General features: G+C 39.4%; 1 protein-coding gene and 1 pseudogene across 1 annotated transcript in view; both read right to left on the reverse strand.

Annotated features, from left to right (window-relative positions):
- Positions 1-12,136, reverse strand: part of MAGI3 (membrane associated guanylate kinase, WW and PDZ domain containing 3) — a 188,847-nt gene that overhangs the window by 36,820 nt on the left and 139,891 nt on the right. Inside the window, exons 9-10 of the mRNA XM_011368991.2 lie at positions 8,781-8,838; positions 4,647-4,741 (exon numbers count right to left, since the gene is read on the reverse strand). Of these exons, the coding sequence (XP_011367293.1) occupies positions 4,647-4,741; positions 8,781-8,838 (153 nt within the window). The remainder of the gene's footprint in view (positions 1-4,646; positions 4,742-8,780; positions 8,839-12,136) is intronic.
- Positions 9,259-9,377, reverse strand: LOC111745647 (annotated as a pseudogene).

A 12,136-nucleotide genomic window follows, 5' to 3' on the forward strand; every position in this document is an offset into this window, starting at 1 on the left:
TCTACTGAGCTCTAGGTAGAAAATGCTCTACTAGCGAGATGAAGACAACTGTCCCAAACTTACGAAAGAGAATATATGAAGAACTTAGAATTCACAACTCAGGTTCTCTGCAGCCTTTAATTTATGTCTGAGGAAAGGAGAACCACTAAACTCAGTAAACAGTTGCCCATTACTTCCTTTTCACTCATGTTTAGTGGCTCCTTTACGAAGAAAAAGACACGGCTCCATTGAAAAGTCTGTTTTTAGAGGCTAGATGATCCTAGAACTAAGAGTGACCCATATATACAAATAACGACTCCCTTCTCTTCCCCAGAGTCTTTTACTTTGAGAAGACTGAATGGTACAGATTTATGATTTACGAAACACAGTTTAAATTAACTTTTTAAAAGATGGTTTAAAATTTTCTGCCAAATATTTGGTAACAGTTCTACTGAGATATAATTCACAGATGACAGAATTCAGCCATTTAAAGCGTATATAAATCAAGGTGATGCAACCATCACCACAATCCAATTTTAGAAAACTTTCTCCTTTCTCAAAAGAGAAAGCCCCAGGGCCATTAGCAGTCAGTCCCCCTTTCTTCCCAACCTGCACTCACATCCGCGTCTTTGGCACCCTATAATCTACCTCTGTCTATAAATTTGCCCAAATCGGGACATTTCATATAAATGGAATCACATAATAATGTGGTCTTTTGAATGGCTTCTTTCACTTAGCATAATGTTTCCGAGGTTCATCTGTGTTGTAGCATGTGTTAGTACTTTATTTCTTTCTATTCCCAAATAATATTCCACTGCATAGATATATCACATTTTATGTATGCGTTTATTAGCATACACTTAGCATATGTTAGCATGCGTTTGGATGCTGGTCATTTCCACTTTCTGGCTATAATGAATAATGTTGCTATGAACGTTCACGTCCAAGGTTTTGTGCAGACGTATATTTTCATTCCTCTTAGGTATATACTAGGAGTGGGACTGCAGGTTACCATAAACATATCATAACTATGTCTAACATTATGAGGAACTGCCAAACTTTTGCAAAGTGGCTGCACCATTTTCCTTGTCCACTGACAGCATATGAGGGCTCCAATTTCTTCTCATCCTTGCCAGCACTTGTGACTGTCTGCCATTTCGGTTATAGCCATTTTGTTCAGTTGGATGATATCTCACTGTGGTTCTGATGCCATTTCTCTAATGACTTAAATGAACAGAGTGGCTCGTTTCATACTTAGCTCGCATTCAGCACTAGCATCAAGCCCAGTTATTTACGTGTATCTGCTGCCGCTGCTCTTAGCACTAAGTGTTCCAGCAGGTAAGCGTTCAAGCTTGTTGCCAGTTAGAAGGGAGCAATTCTTGGGGTGCTCCAGCTGGTTGTACACACCGTACAGTATGCAAGTAGCTCCCTCAAGAGGCAGGGCTGCCCTGGAAACACCGACCACAGGAAATATCATTTTGTTTGGCCAGTCCCCCTGCTTGTGGTGACGCCGCCGTGAACTCCTGAGCTCCTGTTGAGTCTCGGACACTCAAACTAGCAATCTGACTCTGGACAAGATAACACTTTATATTAAAAAAATATTTAACTGACAAGTTCAAAGCCCATTCAGATATATAAGTTGATTATATCAGTACCAGATTGCAGATAGGATCGTTTGTTGACTGTCTACCTAGACAAAGACTCGGGGGACAATATCATTGGAGAAATGTAGCTTTCTTGTTTTTATGTCAAATATTGATATATTTCCGGTTAGCTGGTTCACTCTCCCACACTCTAGACCCCATGAATACTGGAATAAGACTGGCTTCTGAGGGCTTAGAAAATCGAGATATAACGGAGGAGATCCCAGATGTGCAAACGCTAAAGGGGGACACTCACTTTTGTAAAGTATCAATAAAACAGCCAAAGCCCATTAAGAGTTGGTCGGAAGTAGGTTTTATCAGAATTAAACATAGAAAAGTGAGACTAAGAGAGGAACAAAGAAACAGTCTCTCAGTCTAGCAATCCTGATTTTAAATCCAAGCTTTGTGATTTAGTTGAGCGATCTCAGAATGTTACTTAGCCATTTTAACTCAGTTGCCTTATCTATAAACGGGGATAATTGTACTTAATGCATGGGATGGTTACAGGAATTAAACTAGGTAATGCATAGAAAGCATAAGAAACGGTGCCTGGCAAATGTAAGTGGCTCGAGAAATGTCGATAAGCAAAACACATACACACAGTCTAAGTGAGGAGGTTCCCTGGCTCACGGATTTGGGTATTTTGTCCCTGTGGCAAGTATATCCTTGGGATGGAAGCATGAGACAATTGTAATTTGATGCCAGCAAGATATCTGAATGGGGAAAAGAGCATTAATAACCTTGCAGAAATATTGTGAGACTTAAATGAGATGATGCATATAAAGCATCCGATTCAGGACCTGAGTCGGTATCTCAATAAACGTAGCCATTATTCTTCAAGGACTAGCAGAGCTCCGTCGCTTCGAGAAAGCCCTTCTTGCCCTCTCATAGTCAGATGTAATTCCTCTCTCCTTTGTTTCAAACATTACTATTATTATACTTTACTTAAATTATATATCTGTTTCTCTGCCTGAATTGTGAGCTGCAGAGAGACAGGTACTGAGTTATTAGTCTCCCTTTAATGCCCAGCTATTAGGAGAGTGCCCGGTTATTTAGATTCTTAAAACACACGGTCCCTGCCCTCAGGGAGCTCAGAGTTTAGTATCGGAGAGAAGTTCTCTCCCGATGTTTGCCATGGAAGACGGGCATGCGGGCACTGCACGTCGTGATACAAAGAACTCTGCATTTAAAGTCTGTAAGCCAGGTTCAAAGTCTGGCTTGACACTCATTATGATTCCAAGTAAAAGGCGTAATCTTCATTAAAGTTTCAGTCTCCTTACGTGTGAAATGGGGATTCTTCTCTCCGGTAAACATCCTCCGTCTACCGTCCCTCAGTCAAAGCTATCCACACCCGCCGTTCCCACTTCTTCGCCTCCCATTCCCTCTTCAATCTGCTGCAATGTCACTTCGCTCTCCACTAGCACTTGCCAGAATGAAACGATGTTCATGTTGTCAAACCCAATGCACACGTTCCGATCTTCACCTTTCCGAACTTCTCAGCAACATGACACACACGGTCAACTTCTTTTTAAAATTCATTTCTTCTCACGGCTGCCTGCCACTACAACCTCATCTCCTGTCACTAGCCCACAGACACCCTACGCTCTAGCCACTCCCATCTGCTCTCCGGCTCCTGGACCATCATTTCATGCATCTGTGGTCTTATACATTCTGTTCCTGCTTCCTGGTATGTCTTCTTGCTCCTCTAAAATTCCTATCTGTCTGACTTAACTTTTCCTGTCACTTCGAGACTCAGCTCAAATGTGTCGTCTGCTTTGAAAGTTCCCCTGCCCTCTTGACTTTCTCCAAGAGCAGAGCTGAGCACTCCCTCCTCTATGCCACCATTGTACCTTTTCTGTCTCTATTAATAACAATGAAATCTATTATTTATCGGTCACCATTTGCCAGACACCACTGTAAGCACTTTACATGTATTAATTTACATACTCAGAACTACCTTAGAAGGTAAGTGCTGTCATTCCTATTTTATAGGTGAGGACACAGAGACACCAAGAGTTTAGGGAGCTTATCCAAGGTCACACATCGGGGATCCAAACCCACTCCACCCCTTGAATATTTAACTACCATTCAAGGATGGCACCTGTCACCATGTATTGCAATCATTTGTCTCCTATATTAGACCGTGAACTCTTGAGGGCAAAACCTGTCTTATTCCTGATCTGTTTTTAATGCCATGTACCTAGCGAAGCACTGGGCATCTGGTAGGTGTCAAGAATATTTGTTAAACTAATAAGTGTTTGCTAAATCAAATACAAAACTTAAGTGAGGGGACTATGTTTTTGAGGAGGAGCTCTAAGAAAGAACTCTTTCATGGACAACACAGATGGGGGTCTACTCCAATACTACACTTATGGCCATACAGACACCTGGTTATTAACGAGAGATGGAGGAGGGGAGGGGTGAGTAGAATGTAAGAAATTTCTGGGTAGATTTTTCAAAATACATATGGCTAGACTCATCAAAATCTCAGAACCTATCTATTTTTAAAATGTTTCTGATATTACTAATACCCTACCATCCCATCTGAGAATCGATGACGTAGGCAAAAATATGGTAGACTGATGTAGTATTTGTTCACATCGGTTCATGAAGAATCCTGAATGGTCACTGACATTAGACCAAAGCAGTTAGATTAGGAGGAGCTCATAACGAGCGAGAGATGCAGGTCTGGCCTTGAACATTAGGGAACAACGTGATCTTCAAATCGAAACCTCAAACCCATAACAAGAACATTTAATCCCTTCTCCCAACGATTTCATACTTTCTATTGAAGCAGCCTGAGAAACATCTCAGTCTTCTCAAGATGTCCCAATGTTTTATTAAGATTAGTCCTATCTTTACAGGGACAAAATTTAGACATTCTCTGTTGAATTTCAAAGCCCCAACAATAAAAAGTTCAAACTCACTTTTACTAATTCGGCATGTAAATTGCATAAGTTACTCTTTTTATTTTTAATTTTTACAAGTTATCCTTAGAAGTAAAGATTGAGGCAAAAGTTCTACCTGGTTTTGAAGACCCAGTATCAGCCTGTCCTAACTGCTTTTTCCTTTTGGCTTCTTCCACTGGATTTTCAAACTGGGTTTTCTGGTTAAGGTGACTGTAAAATGTAGAAAAAAATGCATTTCAGTTTAAGATGAAAGAGTTACATTATCTTAAAATAGACTATCATACCATTCCATCACCATAGTTTAAGGGACAAATATATTATCTCTAGGCTAAGGAATACAAAGAAGCTGACAGGGCATAGTGAAAGGGCTTCTGGCAACTAAGAAAAGCCCACAGATTCCTAGAAGTGAAAGCTGCTGAAGCGTTCGCTATAGCTTCTTTATAAATGTACCCAATATAGCCAATATTTTTTCAAAACTGTAGCAGAAGCCCTCATATCTAATACAATAAGAATTGTTGGTAACTAATTTTTTTAAAGGCAGTTAGTGGTTGGAGGGTTTTGTTTCTCTAAAATGAAGCAGCTGTAAAGACACTTCTGAAGAAATCTGAGTACAGAAGTCTAGAATTTTACTGTTACTTTTCCAAATGACTCACCCGCATCGATATAGCAGCAACTAAGAGATTAGCTTTTATCAAATTATATCACAGAACTCTTCTACACTTAAATTTCTTCATAATTATATAATAATCGCATGAATTTAGTAATTACAACATAAGTTCAACTGGCATTTCTGATTTGGGAACATTCACATTGACTCTTGGAAAGCATACACGTCTGTGGGGAAAAGCAGAAAAGCATGGGGAGACGGACGGTAAGCGATTGGCCAACAGTGGTCAATACACTGTGGGCAAGATAAGTTCTACAGAGGGAGCAGAGCATCGGTCGTTCTGGCAACTGGAAGTTGGCTAAGAATGCAACTGTTGTACAACAAGTGTTTAAGACCACAGCTAGGTCTAACACAGAAGCGATGGGAATTATGTTCTAACACTTCCATAGTACAAACGTGTACTTCAGCCAAATGATATGCATTTTCCAGTAGAGTCTATTTTAGCAAGAAGTGACATTCATGAATACCAAAATTGAACATCAAATCAACAGAATTTCAGATGATGACTGTCTTTAGATGGGCTGAGTATTACCAAATCTTCACATAACTGGCCATTGAGAACTTTAACGGTGGTGGTGGAGGCGGGGACAACAGGGACAAAACAAACCCCTCGGAGCAAGGTATGCTAGGTTTCTCGATGTCGTTTAAACGTCTAGCATTGTTAACCCTGTGACGGATGCAGTTATTTAGCTTCAGAGCTCTAAATATGGCAAGTTCTCCTTGACAGTCTTTGGGTTCTGATGTCGCAAAACTCAAGTATGCTTCTGCTCCTTACTACGAGGGGTCATCTTATCAATTGAGTGAATTGTTTAAGCCTCTGTGAAAATGAAGATCTTTGGTGTTAACTTAGGTACTATTCTAAAAAATTAGTAGGTACTGACATTTTACATAATCTTTAAAAAATAAAATAACTAGAAACTGACACTTAAAAAAGAATAAACCTGCTTAGAAAGAACCTTGGCTCTCTTTAATGTCATCGGCTAGAATGAGTCACTTTGCCACCCAGGCAGTGGGACATAAAAAGTAGTAATTTGTATTTATACTCTTTATAATGTGTGGGAGAAGAGAATAGAAGTATGCAAATGAGTAATCCTTTTCTTGAAAATTCTTAGACAAAAGAATATAAGATTTTAGCGAAGGGAGTAATTGCATCTGTCACCTTAGACTATCTATATTAAAATGCCACCCAAAAAACAAAACAAAAAAAAAGTAAAAACACTCTCCTCCTTTTCATTTACTTATATCCACGTTATTATTAAGACGTAACAGATTTTGTTTTCTGTATAACTATAGGAAGAGAGATTGTAGATTATAAGAAAAATTAAACGAGGGTAGCAGACGAGCAAGATTAAATATATAATACGTAATTTGGGATCTCATCTGCATTAAAATTCTGTGTATAACATGTAGATTTTTAAAATTCATCTCAGCAAACAAAATCATTATTCCTTCATGAAGGATTTGCCATTTTAAAGCAGATGTATATTTTGACTTGGTCACCTAAGTGCACCCAGACATTTACTGCAATACAATAAGACAACATTTCTCCAAAATATATATAAGCATTCTTATGGAAGGCCTGCCATGAAATTTTTGGACCAATTTTATTTTTAAAAAAATAAATCAATCCATTTCAGAAGCTCATCCTCTGAATTAAATACTTACAAAGAAAAACTGCCATTGCAGTTGGTGTTACTACCACGAGTCTCCTGCCAAGAGCAATCATCGTGCCATCTGGTTTGACAAACTAAGAAAGCCAGAGAGTAGCCATTCAAGTAACAGCTTTTTATCTCCATCAGTAAACTCACTGCAGATAACTGCGGTAGAGCCTCCAAACCTAACTGATCTGGGAACCCGGCCACATTCCACAGCTCAGCTGACTCCCTGCTAATGTGCATCTTGAGGACAGCCTGCTCTTCCTTAATCTAATAAATTACCCTCCTGTAAAATGAGCTCGTCCTGGGAACGATCACACCAAAGCCTGTCGTTGCTGCCACTGTTGCCTCCAATGCGGGCTGTTTCACACACCTCCATGACAACTGAGAGCAGGTGACTTCAGGATTCGCCCTGAAGTTGCTTCAATATAATGTCCTTGCCTAATGAAAACCAGATCATTTAGCCCAAGATTTTAAAATAGGCAAATGACTTTCACCTCTTGACCGTGTATTCAAATTCACTTGGAACGGACAATGAGAGAATGAGCATCGTTATCTCAGAAACCTTCAGCAGTGTCCACGGTACGTTAAACTGACTGAAGCCCAATTTAAAGAGCCTAAACTACTAGGGAGAAAAATTATTATTTTAACTAAATATGCTTTAGAAAAAAATAACCAAAGATGTGTATAGTTTTCACATCACAATATCAGCAAGATATTATATAGTACAATGGAAATAAGATTAGCAGAGCCTTTCAAAGGAACCAAAACATTGATACAGTAAAGTTATACACCTAAGAGTCAAACCGAGTCATTTTCTTAAAATACAAGTTAGTTTTTAAGAAATCATTCTAAAAATCTCTCTAAACAGTGACTCAAGGAACAGCCTCCACATCAGAATAAAGACTATAGCACCTAGGTGCTCCCCCATCCAAGTACTAACTAGGCCCGACCCTGCTTAGCTTCCGAGATCAGACGAGATCCGGCACGTTCGAGTGGCATGTCCGTAGACTCAGACATACCTACTTTAGAGATAAATACCAGGAAGTGGCACTTGTTTATACTAAGTGATAAAAAATTAACAAGCAATCATAAAACTAGAAGGTTCTCATGTCTGCTATTTTTCCAGGTAATAATATCATTTTGCCTCCACTACCTGGGCAATAGGGTCAGACTCCTAGTTTCCAGGTAAATAGTAACATTTCCGATGCAACTATCTGCCTGGTACGAGATGCCTGAGATCAAAATTCTATCTACAGCACTTGAAAAGAAAGCAAACCCAATGGTCATAACAATGCAGCAATAAAATAAATGAAGAAAAGGGAAAGAAAAATTAGATGTTGGCATTATCCTAATTTCTCTGGCTAACATAGGCAGGTGCTCGGCACTCTACGCCAACATATATTTATCTTTAAATTTAACCATAACAGCTGTGTAAGAAGCGACTTTCACACCCCCCTAAAATTACTAAGTTTTCCTTCATTAACTCCTTAAAAGAGAGAACACTTTTAATCATACACTTCAAAACTGAGTCACATGGTACACTGCCCTTAAAGTTCTTTCGATGCTTCCAGAGCCTTACAGCTGTAGTGCTGGAGTGACCTTAATAGTTCATCTAGTCCAGTGCCCTCATTTCGCAGTTTTCTATCTAGCACTTTTCTCTGTTGAGGCTGTAGTAAGGATACCATCTCCAGCCATCAATCATCCGGGCAACTTCTCTCCAGCTCTCTATATTTACTTCAAAGCCAACATCCAGGAAGCCCAGAGTCAGTGAAATAAAGGCTCAGGCCCCTATCGTCTCATTCCCCGCATGGAAAACCTTGAAAGCTGGACTGCACAAGCATCGAGTGCTGTATTCAGTATTCCCTAAGGCTGTAGAATGAAAGCAAAACATTTGGGGGACTATTTAGTAAGGTGACAAACTTACTCGACATAGTAGGTCCCATACTGAGGGTCTTCTATTTTCTCCCAGCCATAAGGAAGTTCTGTAAAAAAAAAAAAAATAATAATAATAATAATTGAGTGAAATTCCAGATTCGAAACCAACAGAAAAGAATTGCCAGTGAGTGAATTTAAGTGTCTTTTATTTCATTTTACTAATATTTGGGAGATAAACAGAAAGCTGAGGGCTACTTTCAAAGAACAAACACCATTTGAGTCTGAGTAGCTTCTTCAATAGCCAGTGTCTCATCAAGTACTCAGAACAAAAGATGACATTAAACTCAAAGGCGCTTATCTGAATCTCAAGCCATAATCATGCTAATTATTTAAAAATTCATCTGGCATAGAGTAGTCCCCTCCCCCTGCATTCCTTGGGAGATATGTACAAAGTTTCCCAATAGATGCCTGAAACGGTGAGTAGTAGCAAACCCTATATACATTCTTTTTTTTTTTTTTTTTTTTAATGCCTATAGCACCTGGTATTCCAAGGTGGTCTCCCATCCAAGTACTAACCAGGCCCGAACCTGCTTAGCTTCCGAGATCAGACGAGATCGGGCACGTTCAGGGTGGCATGGCCGTTATACACACTCTTTTTATCCTATACATACACACCTCTTCGCTTAAAGGAAGCACTTTATGGCTTCCGTCTGGCATATCTGAATTGCCAGAATCGCTACTCTTGTACTTTGGGGCCATTACTGAGTAAAATAAGGATCGTTTGAACATAAACACTATGTTATTGCTACAACTGATCTGATCACGAGGGCAGCCGCTAAATGATGGACGGGCTGGTAGCGTGCACAGCATGCACCCGCTGGACAAAGGGGTGAGTCATGTCCCAAGTTTCATCGCACTGCTCAAAACGATGCAAAATTTAAAGCTTATGAATTATTTCTGGAATTTTCCATTTAATGTTTCTGGACAGTGACTGTGGGTAACTGAAATGGCGAAAACGAAATCGCGGATGGGGGGACCACTGTCCCTCATTTAAAAAGCTGGATAACACTGACACGAGACACCCTGCAGTCCAACACAAGCAGCTGTTTGTGAAGCTTTGCACTATTACACATAAGATTCGTCAATTATTTCTATCACATTCCAACCTACTTCGCCCCAGAGGGCAGTCCAGCCTTGGCTTTTTGCCATTTCAAGTGGGCAACCTAGAGTTGCTTAAAACCTAATACCTACCTTCCCCTGCATTAACTGGGAAAATTTAACTACCAGTGTCTATGTAGAACCCATACTTGTGTATAGTAACAAAAGAATAGCTTACATAAGATTATTATATACTATTTATTCCATGTAACTGACGGATACAATACAACCTGGAAAATGGAAGGTTTTCCGACATAAACTGTTCTTTCCAACATAAACTGACCCTATCAAGAATCCTCTTTTTCCTCCCACTCGGTTTTCCAAGGTAAGGCTGCTTAGGAATCATTTTATTAATCAGACATGGATTAAGTTGGCAGGAATGTTCCTAGCAGGTGGTTTTAGTGCTGTCAATTACACATAAGAGCCCAGCAAGAAAGAATTTTTTAAAAACCCACAGCTGTACACTATGATGACCCATACTTTTATTTTCAGTTTCTTTTAGTGTTTTTCTGCTATGCTGAAACACGCACGTATACAAATGATGTATACTAGACAACAAATAGGCTTAGAATGTATTTAATTTTATATCAGTTAGCTACAGTTATGATGTATCAACTTTGTAAGTATAACAAATTCTTATGCCCTAATAAAAATTCTTCTTCCACATTCAGAATAAAAGAAGGGAAGAGATGACTAGCCTCTTGATGAAAAGCTCTGAATCACCACCTCCTTTTCTCCTGCATATTTTTCTGCGTGTGTATATATGATGGACTGGTGGTTTTGAAGGTTGGTGAGTTTTGCGCTTTTCTTTTGAAGGACCTGATTGAGATGTCTGAGGTGAAAAAGATGAGAATAGTTGAAAAGTAACTAATGGGTGAAAACTATAAAACGGAGAACTGAGATACACTTCAGTTCCCTTTGATCCTCCACAGCTACCGAGCAAACGACCATCAATTAAGTAGGTATGAAATTTTATAACCAAGCAACTGCTACATGGAAAGGAGTATTGGATTATATCTGAAAAAAGGCTCTATAATAATATCACCAAAGCATTATCATTAAGATCTCCTGCAAAAGAGATTTTTTCCCCTTAATAGAAATTTCCTTGAACTAGCACGGGAATTGAATGGCGCTGCATAAGGATGAATTAATTGTACCACTGCATCACGACTGAATTTACGCTTTTGTCTTCAAAAAAGTTTGGAGAACCGAAGGTACTATAGAGAAACATTCTATTTAATATCTGAAAAAATTCACTGAGGATATATTAAGACTTAATAAAGATAAAAGATCAACATATATTTCAGTGTTAACACGGAAATTAATTCAGCATTTTAGTGAGCACTTAAAGCAGTTAGCAACTAACAGATAAAGGATAGCCCTTTCTTTAGGGAGAATAAACAAACTGGTAATTCATCTTACATGTTACTTTACATGATCACTTTAAACTCTTACTGGTGATACCATTAGCCAGTTTTTTGCAAGGCAGATTAATGTAGATAAAGAAGTGATTATTATTTGCCCATTTAAATAAAGGTAATAAAAGCAAGACTAAAATACCCAGCAGTTTTATACACTAACCAGTGGGTCAATTCACTTATCGATTTTTCCTTTTCTTCCTTTCCCCCCACCCCTTCCTTCTCTTCCTCTTTCCTTCTTCATTATGTCAAAATAAAAAGCAGAAACAGTTCTTGACCTCAAGGGGCTCACAGTCGAAACAGGAAGACAGAAGAGAGAAATGATACAGTGAAGACAAACACGAGCTTTGTGCGGGAGTGCAGAATGCTGCCTTCGACTGCCTGGTAGAAGCAGCTGCCAGGAAAGCCTTCTAGAAGAGGGTGATGTTTGAACTGTCTTAAAGGATGAGTTTGGGTCGGGGAGAGGGAGGCCATCCAGCCAGATCGGAGAGCACGGACGTATTAAAAATGCCTGGCGTTTTCAGTGATTACAAATAACGCGTGAGGGCTGAAGTGACGGCTGTATGCAAGGTGCTTGTCTCCTAAGCAAGCGCTGAACCACGTTTCTGGCGTTTGAGCTCTATTTCGATGATGATGATGGAACTGACTAGGCTGGACTGCGACACACTTAGATTTAAATTTGAGAAAGATTATGGGCAGCAGTAACAGAGAATGAAATACACGGAGCGGAGTAAGAATAAAGGCAGACAGACAAGGAAATCATTAATAGCCTAGATAAGAGATTATGAATGCTAGAACTAAGGCCGTGGTGGTGGCAATGAAGAGAAGG

Source organism: Pteropus vampyrus, unplaced genomic scaffold, assembly GCF_000151845.1.
Source record: "Pteropus vampyrus isolate Shadow unplaced genomic scaffold, Pvam_2.0 Scaffold6, whole genome shotgun sequence".
Taxonomy (NCBI): domain Eukaryota; kingdom Metazoa; phylum Chordata; class Mammalia; order Chiroptera; family Pteropodidae; genus Pteropus; species Pteropus vampyrus.